Here is a 20,679-nt window from a genome sequence, read left to right as displayed (position 1 = left end):
AGAAAACAAAGAGCTTCCTGATAGTAGAGCTACATATGGATGGAATAGGCTTACCACCCTTTAATATATATGAGAGAGAGTATATAATATATTCTTACGGATAACTGTTTCTGCATTCCTTTCTCTATGATATTCCTCTGGTTTTAGTGGTCATTGGGTGGGGCAACGCTGCACACAACACCCTCAGTGGCTGTTGGAAAGTCTCTGGTTTCCATTTTACTGAACTTGGCAGTGTCCTGACTGTCAGGCAGTAGGTTATAGCTGGAGCTGCCTTCATCATGTCATGATGTCATGTGACGCAGGAAGAGTGACCTGGAGTGATTTCCTGTGCACTGAGGAAACCGCTCATATGCCCCATGGAAGCTGAGCCCACTGCTGCCACCACCAAACAGGCTGACGGGGGCTACTTCAGTCATGAGGCAATGGCCTTGCATAATGAAAATTATTATAGCTGCTATGGCCAAAAAGAAAGCAAGGGTATCATGTCTCACTTAAAAAAAAAAAAGTATTCCTCTAGTCAAATCTGTTTATCAAAACAGCAACCGATTCTGAATTTCACGGGGCTAGTAGAGAACACATGTGGCTTGTATGCCTGTTGGAACTAAGTATATCCCACTCATTTGTTGACTCAGGCCTAGATGTGATTGTGATGGCCAGTGTCAGTCAGTGTTCGCCATAGAACCGTGTCTCATCTCTCTTTCTGCTCTTCCCTCTTTCAGCCGTGTGGTCTTACCCTGTACTGTGGAGGAGGTGAGTACATCACATCACAATTTAGATTATGGGGAATTCATCTTAATAGAACATGCAACTTGAGGATTCAACCACATGTGTCCTCCTTACTGAATTCCGATGCGCACATTGAAGATGTTAGAATAACTGTCAACATTTGCTTTTAGTCAACCATGAAGACATATCGGAGCGAGCAATGTCACACAAATATTTACAGTGCATTCAAAGTATTCAGACCCCTTTTTCCACATTTTGTTACAGCCTTTTTCTAAAAGTTATTAAATAAAAATGTTCCTCAATCTACACACAATACCCTATAATGACAAAGCAAAAACAGGTTTTAAGATATTTCTTGCGCGCACACACACACACCTGTCTATATCTAAGGTCTTACAGTTGACAGTGCATGTCAGAGCAAAAACCAAGCCATACTGTGAAGCATGGTGCTGGCAGCATCATGCTGTGGGGATGTTTTTCAGCGGCAGGGACTGGGAGACTAGTCAGGATCGAGGGATAGATGAACAGAGCAAAGTACAGCGAGATCCTTGATGAAAACCTGCTCCAGAGCGCTCAGGACCTCAGACTGGGGTGAAGGTTCACCTTTCAACAGGACAACGACCCTAAGCACACAGCCAAGACAACGCAGGAGTGGCGTCGGGACAAGTCTCTGAATGTCCTTGAGTGGCCCAGCCAGAGCACGATCTTGAACCCAATCTTACAGCGCTGGAGAGACCTGAAAATAGCTGTGCAGCAACACTCCCCATCCAACTTGACAGAGATTGAGAGGATCTGCAGAGAAGAATGGGAGAAACTCCCCAAATACAGGTGTGCCAAGCTTGTAGCGTCATACCAAAGAAGACTCAAGGCTGTAATCGCTGCCAAAGGTGCTTCAACAAAGTACTGAGTAAAGGGTCTGAATATTTCTGTAAATTTGATATTTTATTTTTTAAATAATTTTGCTAACATTTCTAAAAATCTGTTTTTGCTTTGTCATTATGGGTTGTGTGTAGATTGATGAAAAAACAGTAGTTGGGCTATATAGGATGAGCCATGACTAGAATGCAGTATGTAAACATTATTAAAGTGACCCAGTATTCAACAACTATGTACATAGGGCATCAGTTTCTAAGGTGCAGGGTAGAGTACTGGGTGGTAGCTGACTAACAGTGACTAAGGGTAGTGGTGACTGTTTAACAGTTTGATGGCCTGGAGTTAGAAGCTGTTACGCAGTCTCTTGGTCCCAGCATTGATGCATTTGTACCACCTTCTAGATGTAGCGGAGTGGACAGGCCGTGGCTCCGGTGGCTGAAGGCCTTGATGGTCTTCTTGGCCTTCCTGTAACACTGGTTGATGTAGATGTCCTGGAGGGCAGGCAGTGTACCTCCGGTGATGTGTTGGGCCATCTGCACCATCCCCTGGAGGGCCCTGCGGTTGCGGGTGGTGCAATTGCTGTACCATACAGCCCAACAGGATGCTCTCAACGGTGCATCTGTAGAAGTTTGTGAGGGCCTTAGGGCCAAGGCAAATATGGGTCGGCAGGTAGCCTAGTGGTTAGGGCGTTGGGTCAGTAACCGAAAGGTTGCTAGATCGAATCCCGAGCTGACAATGTAAAAATCTGTCTTGCTGCCCCTGAACAAGGCAGTTAACCTGTCCTCGCCAACAGCCAATGAAATTGCAGGGTGCCAAGTTCAATCGACAGAAATCTCATAATTCAAATTTCTCAAACATACAAGTATTAGACACCATTTTAAAGATAACATTCTCGTTAATCCAACCACAGTGTCCGATTTCAAAAAAGATTTTCAGGGAAAGCAGAATGTTCATTATGTTAGGTCAGCAACTAGTCACAGAAAGCATACAGCGATTTTCCAACCAAAGAGAGGAGTCACAAAAAGCAGAAATATAGATAAAATGAATCACTAACCTCTGATATTCTTCATCAGATGACACTCCCGGGATAACATGTTACACAATACATGTATGTTTTGTTCGATCAAGTTCATATTTATATCCAAAAACCTCAGTTTACATTTGGCTTTGCCTCCAAAACACCCCGTGAATTTGCACAGAGCCACATGAATTTACAGAAATACTCATAATAAACATTGATAAAAGATACAAGTGTTATTCACAGATTTAAAGATGTACTTCTCCTTAATGCAACCGCTGTGTCAGATTTCAAAAAAACTTTACGAAAAAAAGAAAACCATGCAATAATCTGAGTACGGCGCTCAGAGACCAACACAACCCAAAAAGATATCCGCCATGTTGGAGTCAACATAAGTCAGAAATAGCATTATAAATATTCACTTACCTTTGATCTTCATCAGAATGCACTCCCAGGAATCCCAGTTCCACAATAAATGGAACTGGGATTGATTTGTTCCATAAAGTCCATCATTTATGTCCAAATAACTCCTTTTGGTTCGCGCGATCAGTACACAATCTAAACTCACGACGCGCGGGCAGGTCCAGGCAGCCTACTCCAGCCAGCCTACTTTGTCTAATTATCTGTATGGTAGTAATAATTAATTGTATTTTGTAAAGTGGTGGTGGTTGGTGGTGTATGGTGTTACAGACCAAGTAAACAAATGATTAATATCGAGCCCTTCATAATGTGTGAACTTTTTAAGTCTCATGCAATGTAGGCCTGCATTGAACACCATATATAGCTTACTGTAGGCTATATCATAGAAATCACAAGCTATTTCCATGTGAATGTTATGGGATTTGCTCTATTGGTTTTGTTGGTAGGGCTACATTATACACAAATAGTCACAATAGCCTATTAGCTACTGTCTAAAACTGTAAGGGTATAGCCTCAGTGTCCACTGTAAATACGTACCGGAAGTTGCACAAATTTTTCACAATGTTCAAGTTTCTGACAAGACCTAAAATTTTCTGGGGGTGGTTTGGCCCCCCTGGGTTAGAGCTAATTTTGCAACAACAAAAAAATACAATTTGGTGACCTCTGATAGGGCTGGGCGATTATGGCCAAAATATATCATGGTATTTAAAAATTAAAAAATTGACTGTTTTATGTTTATAAATAATAAAAGTTCTACATTTCCTAGATGAGTGGTGCGTGACCCTAGGGTGGCAACACATACTTTCTAAGGGATTTCAATGGGTCTTTCTCCATTTCAGATTGTTTTATACTGTTCAACTTCAACCCCCCCCCAAAAGTAATTTTCATCAATTTCTGCATTTGAGATCATTTCTACACTGCCAGTTAGGGCTACATGATATGGGCAAGCAATTTTTACTAAATGTTGCAATTTGACTTGCGATTTAGAGCAAAACACTTGGGTTAACTGTTGGAATCATGGAAATATATAGTTATATATATGTCTTATATAGTTAGAATATAATAGTGGGAACTTTTAATAGTGTTTGACATGACAACGAATGAAAATGCCAGGGAGGAGTTATTGTGACAGGGTAGGAACTAAAGTGTTGATAGGTGTTTCCTAGGGGACCCTATAATCTTTGGTTACATTGAATGTTTTCTCTTAGCTACTTCATGTAGCTAAAATATTCTTGCTTTGCGTTTACCTCTTTCATTTAGAAGATACTGTTGCACAAACAACATGCTGATTTATGATTTAGGTCTACGCCATCACTGTTATTATTAGGCTGTATAGCTAATTACTCTTACTCAGTCAATTTATTTGCTAGCTAGCTAGAGATTAGCATTAGCGGCTAACAATCAGCGGCTAACCAGATTTAGGAACAACTTGCTAAGAAAAGACAAACTAGCTGCATATGCAACCAGTGTGAAATGGCTAGGTAGTTAGCGGTGGTGCGCGCGGACTGAACGCAAGTGTCTCGTGGTGGAGGAAAAACAAGTGCGCTCCTTGAGTGACAGGAGCCGGAGTCGGGGCTAGGTTTGTGTGGAAAGCGGCATGGAGAGAGCGAGATGACTCAAGTAGCGAAGTAAACTATAAAAATGAACGCTACACACTGCGTATCGCATGTATCAAACCAAACATTCAAATACCGTTATAGAAGGTAAAGTAAAAACCCAAACCGGTCCGTGCATCAATACCGGTATATCGCAAAAGGTTCCATCTGAAATACACAGCGAAATTATTGAATACCTTATCGAGTTTACCTCCTAGATTGGAAAAATGTATTGTGTAGAAAGACTTAACAATTTTAAATGACAGACAGGAGCATTCTCATTGCCTATTCAGAAAGTTGCAGGAAGAACAGCATGCATAAGTGATTTGTGATGTCTTATGATAAGCTTGGGCAAATTAATTAATTTGTAATACATTTAGTTGATTCCCTAAGGTCAATACCTATTTTATTATTGTTGAATTCCGTTTTAATGCCTGGCTTCCATGAGGGCTCTAATTATCATATTTGGGGCTCTCCGTTACCTATTGTTCCTGCAGTGATTGTTCATCGAATGTTTTCATAATTTTATTTACAGATAATCGGCAAAAAGCCTAGACCATGCGCCACCAGAGTCTCTGGGTTCGCGCCCAGGCTCTGTCGCAGCCGGCCGCGACCGGGAGGTCCGTGGGGCGACGCACAATTGGGCTAGCGTCGTCCGGGTTAGGGAGGGTTTGGCCGGTAGGGATATCCTTGTCTCATCGCGCTCCAGCGACTCGTGTGGCGGGCCGGGCGCAGTGCGCGCTAGCCAAGGGGGCCAGGTGCACGGTGTTTCCTCCGACACATTGGTGCGGCTGGCTTCCGGGTTGGAGGCGCGCTGTGTTAAGAAGCAGTGCGGCTTGGTTGGGTTGTGCTTCGGAGGACGCGTGGCTTTCGACCTTCGTCTCTCCCGAGCCCGTACGGGAGTTGTAGCGATGAGACAAGATAGTAATTACTAGCGATTGGATACGACGAAAATTGGGGAGAAAAGGGGGGAACATTTATAAAAAAAAAAGAAGAAAAAAAAGCCTAGGCCTATGCAAATTAGGGAGCTAAATGAACGTCTCTCTTACCGATTCGGTAGGCTACAGAGTACAGTTACAAGCTTTCTACCATCTAGGACCTCTATACCCATAATGATGAAACAGCTTTTTATACATTTTTGCTAATTTATATTTAAAAATAATAATAACCTGAAATCACATAAGTATTCAGACCCTTTACCCAGTACTTTCTTGAAGCACCTTTCGCAGCGATTACAGCATCGAGTCTTCTTGGGTAGGATGCTACAAACTTGGCACACCTGTATTTGGGGAGTTTCCTATTCTTCTCTACAGATCCTCTCAAGCTCTGTCAAGTTGGATGGGGAGCGCTGCTGCACAGCTATTTTCAGGTCTCTCCAGAGATGCTCGATGGGGTTCAAGTCCGGGCTCTGGCTTGGCCACTCAAGGACATTCAAAGACTTTGGTAGTACCCAATTTGCTAACGTTCATCAGGTCCTAATGGCCTATTGTCCCTCTAACCACACTGATATCAATGCAAATGTAATTGAAAATTACACACACTTGTCAGTAAAACAGTATTGTGCTTTTAAAACTGACCTCACTGTTCTCATTTTGAAGAAAGAAGTTCAACGGCAGGTTGAAACTGAGTGTAAAATATGGTCCTTGTGGATGTTGTTTCAAAGCCTAACAACGAAATGGACAGCGCTTTCTAAGGTGATGCTTAATTAAAAACACCCATACGCATTTTAGAGCTTATGCATAGGCTTATGAGCCCAAGCCAAAAAAAAAAAACGTAATACAAATTTTGAGTAGTTTAGTAATAGGGATTATTTTGATATTTTTATAAGGGTGACACATGATCTTTTAGCTATACAGAATATTATACAACCATGCATTTCCATCTCCTTTATTCCTTTCTCGAGCACGCAGAGTGGCTGTCCAAAGTTTAGTGAAATATGTTTAATTGCAAAAACATGTTACTATCGATTTTCCCGAACAGATTTCACTTGGTTTCCCAAATTAAGCACTGGGTAGCCATGGTATACAGAGTTTGGGTGGAATATTACCTGTCGCGCAGCAAGAGCATGCTCCTCAAACAGTGGTTGATACTGGAGTGATAAGTGTTTTTATATTTATTTCTCAGCTGCTCATATTAAGCACATGCTCTGCTATTAAACCTAAGTAGCCGCCTACCCAGCATCACTGAAAAACTGACCTCGGGAAAACGTGAAGCCACCATTCGCTATTTGAGTGCATACAGATGACATGTCTTCTTTCCCCTGCCCCTGTTTCTGCCCATTTGATAACGGGTCATTCTAAATCTAAACTAATTTTACATATTAGTAAAGACTAAATTGAGAATAGTGTGATGGGTGAAAATATGATCACTTGAAGAGCGAACAGCTGTGCAGCCAGGAACAGAGTGCAAGCTTTTTTGCGACTTTCTCAAATCATCAAAAGCCCATAGTCACATCACGCAGCCCATATGTTTTGATTTATAAGACATTCAGAGGTCTGTATCATTCACAGCTAATGTTGCCAAATAACTCTAAATATCGCGTATAGGACCTGTTTCAAATGATCACTTTTACGTTCAACATATGCCCACTCCCTACTGAATGGGAAAATATATATTTTTAATTTGATTCCGCTAAGTTCAATTATGTTCTTACTATAAAATAATGGCACGGGAAAGTTCAAACTAAGGATTCAGGTCAAGGAAGTCAAATTTCTGGTCAATGACCGCCGATCTATTATCCAAAAGTTATTTATGGCTGTAGGTAACAATACAAAAAAAAGTTGTGAGCAAATAATGTAAGAAATAACATGCAACAAAAAAATGTAATGCTGCAAAGTTGGCTATGAACTAGAAACAGGGCGACTGTCGGCGCCATGTTGCATCCAAGACTAGTAGCGAACAGCAAAATCACTAGGCTATGTCAATCTATTATCCCCCATAGTAGAAAAGTTTACCCAGCTTGTCGAGGGAAATAGTCTATTCCAAACAGACTCTGGGACGATAGAGCCTACATTTATAGAACCAGTAGGTCTAGTTCACAGAAAAAACACGTTATTAAAGCAATGAGGCTGATGCAGCAGATCAGAACGTTTTAGGTTAAAATGTTGATAAACAATTATGTCACATAAGTGCAGTATTGTGCACAAGGCAGTAGGCTATGCGCAAATGTTTGTTCCATAATGCAATTAGAGGGAGAACATTTGTCAAAAGCACACTGCACATGCAAGTGGTTTCATTTGACAGAGATTAAAATATATGTTACAAATGTAGAAAGAGGGGTGATCTAAAGATGCAACAATTAGCATGGGTGCTAATATGTTTAGCATTATGCCTTTGGCTACTGGACAATGAAAGAAAGTTAATTTGAAAACCAGTAGAACATGAGAGAAATAGGCTACTGGTTTCAATCGCATATGGAAGTCTTTATAAAATAATTGCCTCAAGATATGGTCAGACTTTGCCTAGGCTACTTTGAAGCAAGGTAAGACATGCCTCGTATGTAGTAAAACTTTCATGTTTCACAATTAAGTATATGTTCAGCTCAATGTCCAGCTCATTGCAAAGATGTGTGTGATGCATTGATCAAATTAAATCATTTGTCACATGCGCCGAATACAACCTTAGTACACCTTACAGTGAAATGGTTAAAAACAATGCCGTTTTGGGCCTTCCGGGTGGCGCAGTGGTCTAGAGCTGGTGCCACCAGAGTCTCTGGGTTCGCGCCCAGGCTCTGTCGCAGCCGGCCGCGACCGGGAGGTCCGTGGGGCGACGCACAATTGGGCTAGCGTTGTCCGGGTTAGGGAGGGTTTGACCGGTAGGGATATCCTTGTCTCATCGCGCTCCAGCGACTCCTGTGGCGGGCCGGGCGCAGTGCGTGCTAACCGAGGGGGGCGGGTGCACGGTGTTTCCTCCGTCACATTGGTGCGGCTGGCTTCCGGGTTGGAGGCGCGCTGTGTTAAGAAGCAGTGCGGCTTGGTTGGGTTGTGCTTCGGAGGACGCATGGCTTTCGACCTTCGTCTCTCCCGAGCCCGTACGAGAGTTGTAGCGATGAGACAAGATAGTAATTACTAGCGATTGGATACCACGAAAATTGGGAAGAAAAGGGGATAAAAAAAACAAAAAAAAACAATGCAATTTTAATAAAAAAAATCGGTGTCAAATTCAGTTTATTTAGTAAAGACTTTAACAATGAAAAAAGAGCAAATAATGCAAATAGTCCTCGTAGCTGTTTTGGTTAGCTGTTCAGGAGTCTTATAGCTTGGTGGCGGAAGCCTTTTGGACCTAGGTTTAGCTCTCGGTAGTAGAGAGAACAGTCTATGACTAGGGGGCTGGAGTCTTTGGCAATTTTTAGGGCCTTCTGCCACCGCCTGGTATATAGGTCCTGGATGACAGGAATCTTTGCCCCAGTGATGTACTGGGCCGTACGCACTACCCTCTGTAGTGCCTTGCGGTCGGAGCCCAAGCAGTTGCCATACCAGGCGGTGATGCAACCAGTCAGGATGCTCTCTGGTGCATTTTGAGGATCTAAGGGCCAATGCCAAATCTTTTCAGTTTCCTGAGAATAGGAGTTGTCGTGCCCTCTTCATGACTTTCTTGGTGTGTTTGGACCATGACAGTTTGTTGGGGACTCCAAGGAACTTGAAGCTCTCAACCTGCTCCACTACAGTCCGTCGATGAGAAACGTGTAGTCACGTTGAGGGAGAGGTTGTTATCCTGGCACCACCCAGTCAGGTCTCTGACCTCCTCCCTATTGGCTGTCTCATTGTTGTCGGTGATCAGGCCTACCGCTGTTGTGTCGTCAGCAAACTTAACCTTTCACGAGCCTCTACCCCGGGTCCGGGAGCACCCCCCCCCCCCCCCACACACACTGATTAGCATCGCTAGCATAGCGTCACAATTAAATAGTAGCATCTAAATATCATTAAATCACAAGTCCAAGACACCTAATGAAAGATACAGATCCTGTGAATAAAGCCACCATTTCAGATTTTTAAAATGTTTTACAGGGAAGACAAAATATGTAAATCTATTAGCTAACCACGTTAGCAAAAGACACCATTTTTCTTTGTCCACCATTTTCTCTCTCCACCAGTAGCTATCACCAATTCGGCTAAACTAAGATATTGATAGCCACTAACCAAGAAAAAACCTCATCAGATGACAGTCTGATAACATATTTATGGTATAGGATAGGTTTTGTTAGAAAAATAGTTTGCCATTGCAGCCACCATCACAAATCTCACCAAAGCTCCTAGATTTACTACAGAGAGCAACTTCTATTACCCATTTACTCATCATAAAACATTTCTTAAAAATACACAGCACATAGCAATGGAAAGACACAGATCTTGTGAATTCAGACAACATTTCAGATTTTCTAAGTGTTTTACGGCGAAAACACAATAAATCGTTATATAAGCATACCACATATGCAAACGTTACCCGACCATTGATTCAAGCCAAAGAGAGCGATATCGTTATCATCGCCAAAATATATACATTTTTTCACTAACCTCCTCAGAATTCTTCAGATGACACTCCTGTAACATCATATTACAACATACATATAGAGTTTGTTCGAAAATGTGCATATTTAGCCATAAAAAAACGTGGTTATACAATGACAATACTAGCAAAACTAGCCTGAAAATGTCGGTCGCCATCTTTCACAGTGATCTTGTCTCATGGATATCTATTCATAAACTTGACTAAAAAAATATAAGTTGGACAGCTATCGAAAGACAAATTAGTTCTTAATGCAATCGCTGAATTACATTTCTAAAAGTATCCTTACTGTGCAATACAGGGTTCGCCAAGCGAAGCTCTGCCAAACAAAATGGCGGAATATGCGTTTAAAATTTTTCGACAGAACAACGATTTATCATCTTAAATATTTCTTACTTTGAGGTGATCTTCCATCAGATTCTTGGGCAATGTATCCTTTCTTGGGTCTAATCTTCTTTTGGTCGAAAGATGCCCTCTGTCCGTCGAAATGCCCACTAACGTTCGACCGGGACCCCGAAACGTGCCCGGCTCGTCAAAGAGCATCACATAGAAATGCCTCAAAATCGCACTAAACGGATATAAATTGCTATAAAACGGTTTAAATTAACTACCTTATGATGTTTCTAACACCTATAACGAGTAAAAACATGACCGACGCTATATTACTGGCTAAACCAAGGCTTGGAAAAAGGCCAGTCAGATATCCTTCTTGCGTTGAGCGCAGAGTCCAAAAGAACGCTACTTCCGGTATTTTGTCATTTATAGAGGCCATGATTGCGCAATCGACTCCATTCAAATTGTCACCACTTACTGACATCTAGAGGAAGGCGTGGGCAGTGTTTGTATCCTCATAGGATTTACAGTGGCTTTAAAACTGATCTGGAACCAGAGGCCAAGAGTTCTGAAAACTCACTCACTGGGAGGAAAAGTGCTGTAGAATGAGTTCTGTTCCACTCAGAGACATAATTCAAACGGATATAGAAACTAGAGAGTGTTTTCTATCCAATAATAACAATAAAATGCATATTGTACGAGCAAGAATTGAGTACTAGGCAGTTTAATCTGTAGAGCAAATTATGCTAATGCGAAACAGCACCCCCTATAGTTGCAAGAAGTTAATGATGGTGTTGGAGTCGTGCCTGGCTGTGCAATCATGGGTTGACAGGGAGTACAGGAGGGGACTGAGCACGCACCCCTGAGGGGCCCCCGTGTTGAGGATCACCCTGGCAGATGTGTTGTTACCTACCCTTACAACTTGGGGGCGGCCTGTCAGGAAGTCCAGGATCCAGTTGCAGAGGGAGGTTTTAGTCCCAGTGTCCTTAGCTTAGTGATGAGCTTTGAGGGCACTATGGTTTTGAACGTTGCGCTGTAGTCAATGAAAAGCATTCTCACATAGGTGTTCCTTTTTGTCCTGTTGGGAAAGGCCTTTGTTGAGTGCAATATAGATTGCATCATCTGTTGGGGCGGTATGCAAATTGGAGTGGGTCTAAGGTTTCTTGGATAATGGTGTTGTTAGCCATGACCAGCTTTTCAAAGCACTTCATGGCTACAGATGTGAGTGCTACAGGTTGGTAGTCATTTAGGCAGGTTACCTTGATGTTCTTGGGCACAGGGACTATGGTGGTCTGCTTGAAACATGTAGCTATTACAGACCCGGTCAGGGATATGTTGAAAATTTCAGTGAAGACACTTGCCAGTTGATCAGCACATGCTGATACACGTCCTGGTAATCCGTCTGGCCCTGCGGCCTTGTGAATGTTGACCTGTTTAAAGGTCTTACTCACATTGGCTATGGAGAGTGTGATCACAGTCGTCCGGAACAGCTGGTGCTCTCATGCATGTTTCAGTGTTACTTGCCTCGAAGCGAGCATGGAAGTAATTCAGCTTGTCTGGTAGGTTTGTCTCACTGGGCAGCTCATGGCCGTGCTTCCCTTTTGTAGTCTGTAATAGTATGCAAGCCCTGCCACATCCGATTAGCGTCAGAGCCGGTGTGGTAGGATTCAGTTTTAGTCCTGTTTTGACGCTTTGCCTGTTTGATGGTTTGTCTGAGGGCGTAGTGGGATTTCTTATAAGCGTCCGGGTTAGAGTCCCGCTCCTTGACCGCGGCAGCTTTACCCTTAAGCTCAGTGCGGATGTTGCCTGGAAACCAATGGTTTCTGGTTTCGGGGTATGTACGTACGGTCACTGTGGGGACGACGTCATTGATGAGGCCAGTGACTGATGTGGTGTACTCCTCAATGCCATCGGAAGAACCCCCGGAACATTTTCCAGTCTGCAAGAAAAACAGCAAAAACTGATGTAGCCTGCCTTCCGTTGCCTATGCACTTGAATGGCGAATGGGAAGCGTGCTTCAATTACCAGTTGAGAGAGGAAAATAGTATCTCTTTTTAATCATGGCCATCAACTGTTAATAACGTGATTGCATTTAGTTGTTGTGCATTGATTGGGCTTATAAAAGCGCATGTTTAACTCCAGCAGCAAAGAAAGAGCTGATTGACGCGCTGTAGCAGCAGCTCATTCACTGACAGATCTTCTGCTCATAAGTAACATAACGAATATACACACTGCAATTGAATTCCACAACATTATGCAAATGGACCTATCGACCGATAAACACAACCAGTCAAATGTATTTCCATCAATGATTAGGCTGAAAAGCATTATTTTTGATCTCTCTATGGTTCTGGATTTGAGTAGTGTTATTGGAATCTGACAGTGTTAGTAAATATTTTGATTCCTTTGTGTGAAGAGGATGGAGGTAGCTTACTTGTTGCTCTTGTTTGTATGGGTTACTGTTATAAAACGTTCTGACTCACACACTGTCCTTATATGGCAATGATGTGTGTGTTCAGTGAGGGATGGATTATAGTTACTCTGCCTTCCAATTATTCACACCCCTTTACTTTTTCCACATTTTGTTTTACAGCCTGCATTTTAAAATGGATTCAATTTATATTATTGTCACTGGCCTACACACAATACTGCATAATATCAGTGGAATTGTTTTTTATTGTTACAAATGAATAAAAAATGACAAGCTGAAATGTCTTGCGTCAAGAATTCAACCCCTTTTTATGTCAAGCTTAAATAAGTTCAGGAGTACATTTACTAAACAAGTCACAGTAAATTGCATGGATTTTTTTTATGATTACCTCATCTCTGTATCCCACACGTTCAATTATCTGTTAGGTCCCTCAGTCGAGCAGTCAATTTCAAACACAGACTCAACCACAAAGACAAAGGAGATTTTCCAAGGCCTCGCAAAGGACGACACCTATTGGTAGATGGGTAAAAAACAAAACGCATTGAATATTCATTTGAGCATGGTGAAGTTATTAATTACACTTTGAATGGTGTATCAGTATAGCGTCACTACAAAGATAGAGGCGTCCTTCCTAACTCTCTTGCCGGAGAGTAAGGAAACCGCTCAGGGATTTCACTGAGGCCAATGATGACTTTAAAACAGTTAATGGCTGTGATAGAACTGAGGGATCAACATTTTAGTTATTGCACAATACTGACCTAATTGACAGAGTGAAAAGAAGGAAGCCTGTACAGAATAATATTCCAAAACACGCACCCTGTTGGCAACAAGGTACTAAAGTAATACTGCAAAAAAAGAGGCAAAGTAATAAACTTTTTGTCCTGACTACAAAGTGTTATGTTTGGAGGAAATCCAATGCTACACATTACGGTGTACCACTCTCCGTATTGTCATGGAGAGTGGTGAATAATTATCTCATCAATATACTGTATATTAGTTTAATTTGTCATATTTTATATTTTTACAAATATTAGCATGTTTCTTTCACTTTGACAGAGTATTTTTGGTAGATCATTGACAAAATGGGTAAAAAGTCAAGGTGTTAACACATTCTGAAGTCACTGTACGTTCAAATGATTAGAAAATTAACTATGAAGTAGGGACGGGAATTTTTAAATTATTGCACTATTCTAATAATATTTCGCATATCTGGAGAGTCAAAACATACAGTGCATTCGGAAAAGTATTCAGACCCCTTCACTTCCACATTTTGTTTCATTACAGCCTTATTCTAAAATGGATTCAATAGTTTTATTTACCTACTTAATCTCCACACAATACCCCATAATGACAAAGCAAAAACAGTAAAAAAAAAAAAAAACATTGCGAATGTATAACACTTTTTTTAAACGATCACATTTACATAAGTATTCAGACATTTACATAAGTATTTACTCAGTACTTTGTTGAAGCACCTTTGGCAGCAATTACAGCCTCGAGTCTTCTTGGGTATGACGCTACAAGCTTGGCACACCTGTATTTGGGGAGTTTCTCCCATTCTTCTCTGCAGATCCCCTCAAGCTCTGTTTGGTTTGGGGTAGAGCTTCGCTGCACAGCTATTTTCAGGTCTCTCCAGAGATGTAAAATCAGGTTCAAGACCGGACTCTAGCTGGGCCACTCAAGGACATTCAGAGACTTGTCCCAAACTCACTCCTGCGTTGTCTTGGCTGTGTGCTTAGGGTAGTTGTCCTGTTGGAAGGTCAAACTCCACCCCAGCCTGAGCGCTCTTGACCAGGTTTTCAGCAAGGATCTCTGTACTTTGCTCCGTTCATCTTTCCCTCGATCCTGACTAGTCTCCCAGTCCCTGCCGCTGAAAAACATCCCCACAGTATGCTGCTGCCACAACCATGCTTCACCGTAGGGATGGTGCCAGGTTTCCTGCAGACGTGACGCTTGGCATTCAGGCCAAAGAGTTCAATCTTGGTTTCATCAGACCAGAGAATCTTGTTTCTCATGGTCCGAGAGTCGTTTAGGTGCCTTTGGGCAAACTCCATCGGGCTGTCATGTGCCTTTTGCTGAGGAGTGGCTTCTGTCTGGCCACTCTACCATAAAGGCCTGATTGGTGGAGTGCTGCAGAGAAGGTTGTCCTTCTGGAAGGTTCTCCCATCTCCACAGAGGAACTCTGGAGCTCTATCAGAGTCATCTCTGTCTCTCTATCTCTTGGTCATCTCCCTGATCAAGGCTCTTCTCCCCCGATTGCTCAGTTTGGAAGAGTCTTGGTGGTTCCCAACATCTTCCATTTAAGAATGATGGATGCCACTGTATTCTTGGGGACCTTCAATGCCAAAGACGTTTTTGGTAACCTTCCCCAGATCTGTACCTCGACACAATCATTTCTCGGAGCTCTAAGGACAATTCCTTTTGAACTTGTGGCTTGGTTTTTGCTCTGACGTGCGCTGTCAAGTATAGGACCTAATATACAGTGGGGCAAAAAAGTATTTAGTCAGCCACCAATTGTGCAAGTTCTCCCACTTAAAAAGATGAGAGAGGCCTGTAATTTTCATCATAGGTACACTTCAACTATGACAGACAAAATGAGAAAAAAAATCCAGAAAATCACATTGTAGGATTTTTAATGAATTTATTTGCAAATTATGGTGGAAAATAAGTATTTGGTCACTTACAAACAAGCAAGATTTCTGGCTCTCACAGACCTGTAACTTCTTCTTTAAGAGGCTCCTCTGTCCTCCACTCGTTACCTGTATTAATGGCACCTGTTTGAACTTGTTATCAGTATAAAAGACACCTGTCCACAACCTCAAACAGTCACACTCCAAACTCCACTATGGCCAAGACCAAAGAGCTGTCAAAGGACACCAGAAACAAAATTGGAGACCTGCACCAGGCTGGGAAGACTGAATCTGCAATAGGTAAGCAGCTTGGTTTGAAGAAATCGACTGTGGGAGCAATTATTAGGAAATGGAAGACATACAAGACCACTGATAATCTCCCTCGATCTGGGGCTCCACGCAAGATCTCACCCCGTGGGGTCACAATGATCACAAGAACGGTGAGCAAAAATTCCAGAACCACACGGGGGACCTAGTGAATGTCCTGCAGAGAGCTGGGACTAAAGTAACAAAACCTACCATCAGTAACACACTACGCCGCCAGGGACTCAAATCCTGCAGTGACCGACGTGTCCCCCTGCTTAAGCCAGTACATGTCCAGGCCTGTCTGAAGTTTGCTAGAGAGCATTTGGATGATCCAGAAGAAGATTGGGAGAATGTCATATGGTCAGATGAAACCAAAATAGAACCTTTTGGTAAAAACTCAACTCGTCGTGTTTGGAGGACAAAGAATGCTGAGTTGCATCCAAAGAACACCATACCTACTGTGAAGCATGGGGGTGGAAACATCATGCTTTGGGGCTGTTTTCTGCAAAGGGACCAGGACGACTGATCCGTGTAAAGGAAAGAATGAATGGGGCCATGTATCGTGAGATTTTGAGTGAAAACCTCATTCCATCAGCAAGGGCATTGAAGATGAAACGTGGCTGGGTCTTTCAGCATGACAATGATCCCAAACACACCACCCGGGCAACGAAGGAGTGGCTTCGTAAGAAACATTTCAAGGTCCTGGAGTGGCCTAGCCAGTCTCCAGATCTCAACCCCATAGAAAATCTTTGGAGGGAGTTGAAAGTCCATGTTGCCCAGCAACAGCCCCAAAACATCACTGCTCTAGAGGAGATCTGCTTGGAGGAATGGGCCAAAATACCAGCAACAGTGTGTGAAAACCCTTGTGAAGACTTACAGAAAAAGTTTGACCTCTGTCATTGCCAACAAAGGGTATATAACAAAGTATTGAGATAAACTTTTGTTGTTGACCTAATACTTATTTTCCATCATAATTTGCAAAATAAATTCATTAAAAATCCTACAATGTGATTTTCAGGATTTTTTTTTTCTTCTCATTTTGTCTGTCATAGTTGAAGTGCACCTATGATGAAAATTACAGGCCTCTCTCATCTTTTTAAGTGGGAGAACTTGCACAGTTGGTGGCTGACTAAATACTTTTTTGCCCCACTGTAGACAGATGTGTGCTTTTCCAAATCATGTCCAATCAATTGAATTTACCACAGGTGGACTCAATGGAAACAGGATGCACCTGAGCTCAATTTCGAGTCTCATACCTATGTAAATAAAGGATTTCAGTTGTTTTACTAGTAATAAATATGCTAAAAAAACGGTTTTCGCTTTGTCATTATACGGTATTGTGTGTAGATGGATGAGGAAAAATATATATTTAATCCAAAAAAAGTCAAGGGGTCTGAACACTTTGATAATGCACTGTAATATATATTTTTTTTAATTGCTCTTCACCAATCAGAATGATGCAGAGGGCAGTACATAAATAAAAAAAGACAAAGACAACAGCGAACGGGCTGCTTTTGTCAAGTAGTTTTTGGCTAACAGTGAAAGAAGTCTGATATTCGCCATACTATAACTGATTTGAACTGATTCTGTTACAATAATGTTTTCTGGTGACTGTTCACATTGATCTGTGTTAGCTCCTCTGTTAGGTGCGCCTGTAATTGCTATTTGAAGAGCGGAAAATAGCATACCACTGTCAAGGCTGACTGAAGGGCTAAATCCGCAGTAGTAGCGCGATGCACAGTCATACATACTGCATTCAGTAATAACTGCCCTTCCCTACCGTGATGAGAGGAAAACGTCCTGGAAGACTGGTAGTGAATGGAACAAAACAAAAATACCCTGGCCTTCAGATACTGACTTGTTGATCTGATACAGGCTTAGTATCCACAGTATAAGCATGGCATAAAAACAGACCTGCAGCACCATCATGAATGGCTCGTTTCATTAATTACACAAACATTTATGAACAGTGATCAAACTAGTTGAAAAACTGAGTGCTTGTTTAAATTCCTTTGTCTAATTCAGGACAATTTGAATGTCTCATTTAACCTAGGGCCATATGTTGGTTAATTAACATAGTTGTGTGTGTATGTGCGTGCGTGTGTGTGCGCCTACAGTATGTGTGTGACTGCATGCGTTTGGGCGAGTAAGAGGGAATGCCTTTTGATGTGAAAGGAATAAGTGTTGTCCTCTACAGGGCCCAGAACAGAGGAGACGGACAGTAAAACTCTTGTTTGATCAGAGCTCTGTTCTCTGGACAATTTGTCTGTTTAGCCTACTTTTCTTGCTTGTTGTGGCTAGGAGACGATGCATAAAAACTACATTGTTTTTGGTTGGCACAATACCCATGTTGAATCAATGAACACTGAATGCATGCAGTGATGTTTTTATAGTCCCCATAGATGACAAACGCTTGACACATGCAGTCTCTCACACAATCTTTCTTTTGTACACAAACACACAGTCACACAGCCAGCCATGTAGGCCCTCCAGTACTGTAGGCCCCCCACTGTGGCTGTTTTCACGCCCCCCTCCCCCTAATCCTATTAAATCAAAACAGTGAAGAGTGGCTCTATGTTGGGCTGTGTCGGTCTGTTGTGGGGACTGGGAATGCTAGTAGGGGCCACCATGTGTCTCCCAACTTTGTTAACCCTGTATGATGCTGGACACTGCCATCCTGTTAGTCAAGCTCTTATTCAACATGAGCACTCTCTGTCATCTGATAGTCCATAACTAATGTTTTTATTTATTCCTTATGTTCTTAGTTGCTATCCATGTCTTTTATAGTTTCGAAAAACCCGACCGTAGGCAACACAGTGACCTATAGGGCCTGGTTTCAATGACGGACTCTTTAGGCATAGAGGATATATGTCACTACCTACAGTTGATGTCTGAAGTTTACATACACCTTAGCCAAATACATTTAAACTCAGTTTTTCACAATTCCTGACATATAGTCCTAGTAGGATCACCACTTTATTTTAAGAATGTGAAAAGTCAGAATAATGGTAGTGAATTTATTTCAGCTTTTTATTTCTTTCATCACATTCCCAGTGGGTCAGAGGTTTACATTAGAGGTCGACCGATTTTATGATTTTTCAGCACCGATACCGATTTATTGGAGGACCAAAAAAAGCCAATACCGATTAATCGGCCGATCTCTTTAAAAAAAAGATATATATATATACATACACACTGCTCAAAAAAATAAAGGGAACACTTAAACAACACAATGTAACTCCAAGTCAATCACACTTCTGTGAAATCAAACTGTCCACTTAGGAACCAACACTGATTGACAATAAATTTCACATGCTGTTGTGCAAAAGGAATAGACAACAGCTGGAAATGATAGGCAATTAGCAAGACACCCCCAATAAAGGAGTGGTTCTGCAGGTGGTGACCACAGACCACTTCTCAGTTCCTATGCTTCCTGGCTGATGTTTTGGTCACTTTTGAATGCTGGCGGTGCTTTCACTCTAGTGGTAGCATGAGACGGAGTCTACAACCCACACAAGTGGCTCAGGTAGTGCAGCTCATCCAAGATGGCATATCAATGCGAGCTGTGGCAAGAAGGTTTGCTGTGTCTGTCAGCGTAGTGTCCAGAGCATGGAGGCGCTACCAGGAGACAGGCCAGTACATCAGGAGACGTGGAGGAGGCCATAGGAGGGCAACAACCCAGCAGCAGGACCGCTACCTCCGCCTTTGTGCAAGGAGGAGCAGGAGGAGCACTGCCAGAGCCCTGCAAAATGACCTCCAGCAGGCCACAAATTTGCATGTGTCTGCTCAAACGGTCAGAAACAGACTCCATGAGGGTGGTATGAGGGCCCGGCGTCCACAGGTGGGGGTTGTGCTTACAGCCCGACACCGTGCAGGACGTTTGGCATTTGCCAGAGAACACCAAGAGTGGCAAATTCGCCACTGGCGCCCTGTGCTCTTCACAGATGAAAGCAGGTTCACACTGAGCACATGAGCACATGTGACAGACGTGACAGAGCCTGGAGACGCCGTGGAGAACGTTCTGCTGCCTGCAACATCCTCCAGCATGGCCGGTTTGGCGGTGGGTCAGTCATGGTGTGGGGTGGCATTTCTTTGGGGGGCCGCACAGCCCTCCATGTGCTCACCAGAGGTAGCCTGACTGCCATTTAGGTACCGAGATGAGATCCTCAGACCCCTTGTGAGACCATATGCTGGTGCGGTTGGCCCTGGGTTCCTCCTAATGCAAGACAATGCTAGACCTCATGTGGCTGGAGTGTGTCAGCAGTTCCTGCAAGAGGAAGGCATTGATGCTATGGACTGGCCCGCCCGTTCCCCAGACCTGAATCCAATTGAGCACATCTGGGACATCATGTCTCGCTCCATCCACCAACGCCACGTTGCACCACAGACTGTCCAGGAGTTGGCGGATGCTTTAGTCCAGGTCTGGGAGGAGATCCCTCAGGAGACCATCCGCCACCTCATCAGGAGCATGCCCAGGCGTTGTAGGGATGTCATACAGGCACTGGGAGGCCACACACACTACTGAGCTTCATTTTGACTTGTTTTAAGGACATTACTCAAAGTTGGATCAGCCTGTAGTGTGTTTTCCACTTTAATTTTGAGTGTGACTCCAAATCCAGACCTACATGGGTTGATAAATTTGATTTCCATTGATAATTCTTGTGTGATTTTGTTGTCAGCACATTCAACTATGTAAAGAAAAAAGTATTTAATAAGAATATTTAATTCATTCAGAACTAGGATGTGTTATTTTAGTGTTCCCTTTATTTTTTTGAGCAGTGTATATATTTTTTAAAGTCGCTGGTGCCTATAGTCTGGTTTTCGAGACTGTTTTTGACCTGC

General features: G+C 42.6%; 1 protein-coding gene across 1 annotated transcript in view; it reads left to right on the top strand.

Annotated features, from left to right (window-relative positions):
• Positions 1–20,679, top strand: part of LOC129826332 (phosphatidylinositol transfer protein beta isoform-like) — a 48,017-nt gene that overhangs the window by 7,002 nt on the left and 20,336 nt on the right. The window contains exon 2 of the mRNA XM_055886930.1: positions 720–750. Coding sequence (XP_055742905.1) covers positions 720–750 — 31 coding nt within the window. The remainder of the gene's footprint in view (positions 1–719; positions 751–20,679) is intronic.

The sequence above is a fragment of the Salvelinus fontinalis genome, chromosome 28 (assembly GCF_029448725.1).
Source record: "Salvelinus fontinalis isolate EN_2023a chromosome 28, ASM2944872v1, whole genome shotgun sequence".
NCBI lineage: Eukaryota > Metazoa > Chordata > Actinopteri > Salmoniformes > Salmonidae > Salvelinus > Salvelinus fontinalis.
This window is presented reverse-complemented; position numbering and strand designations above follow the sequence as displayed.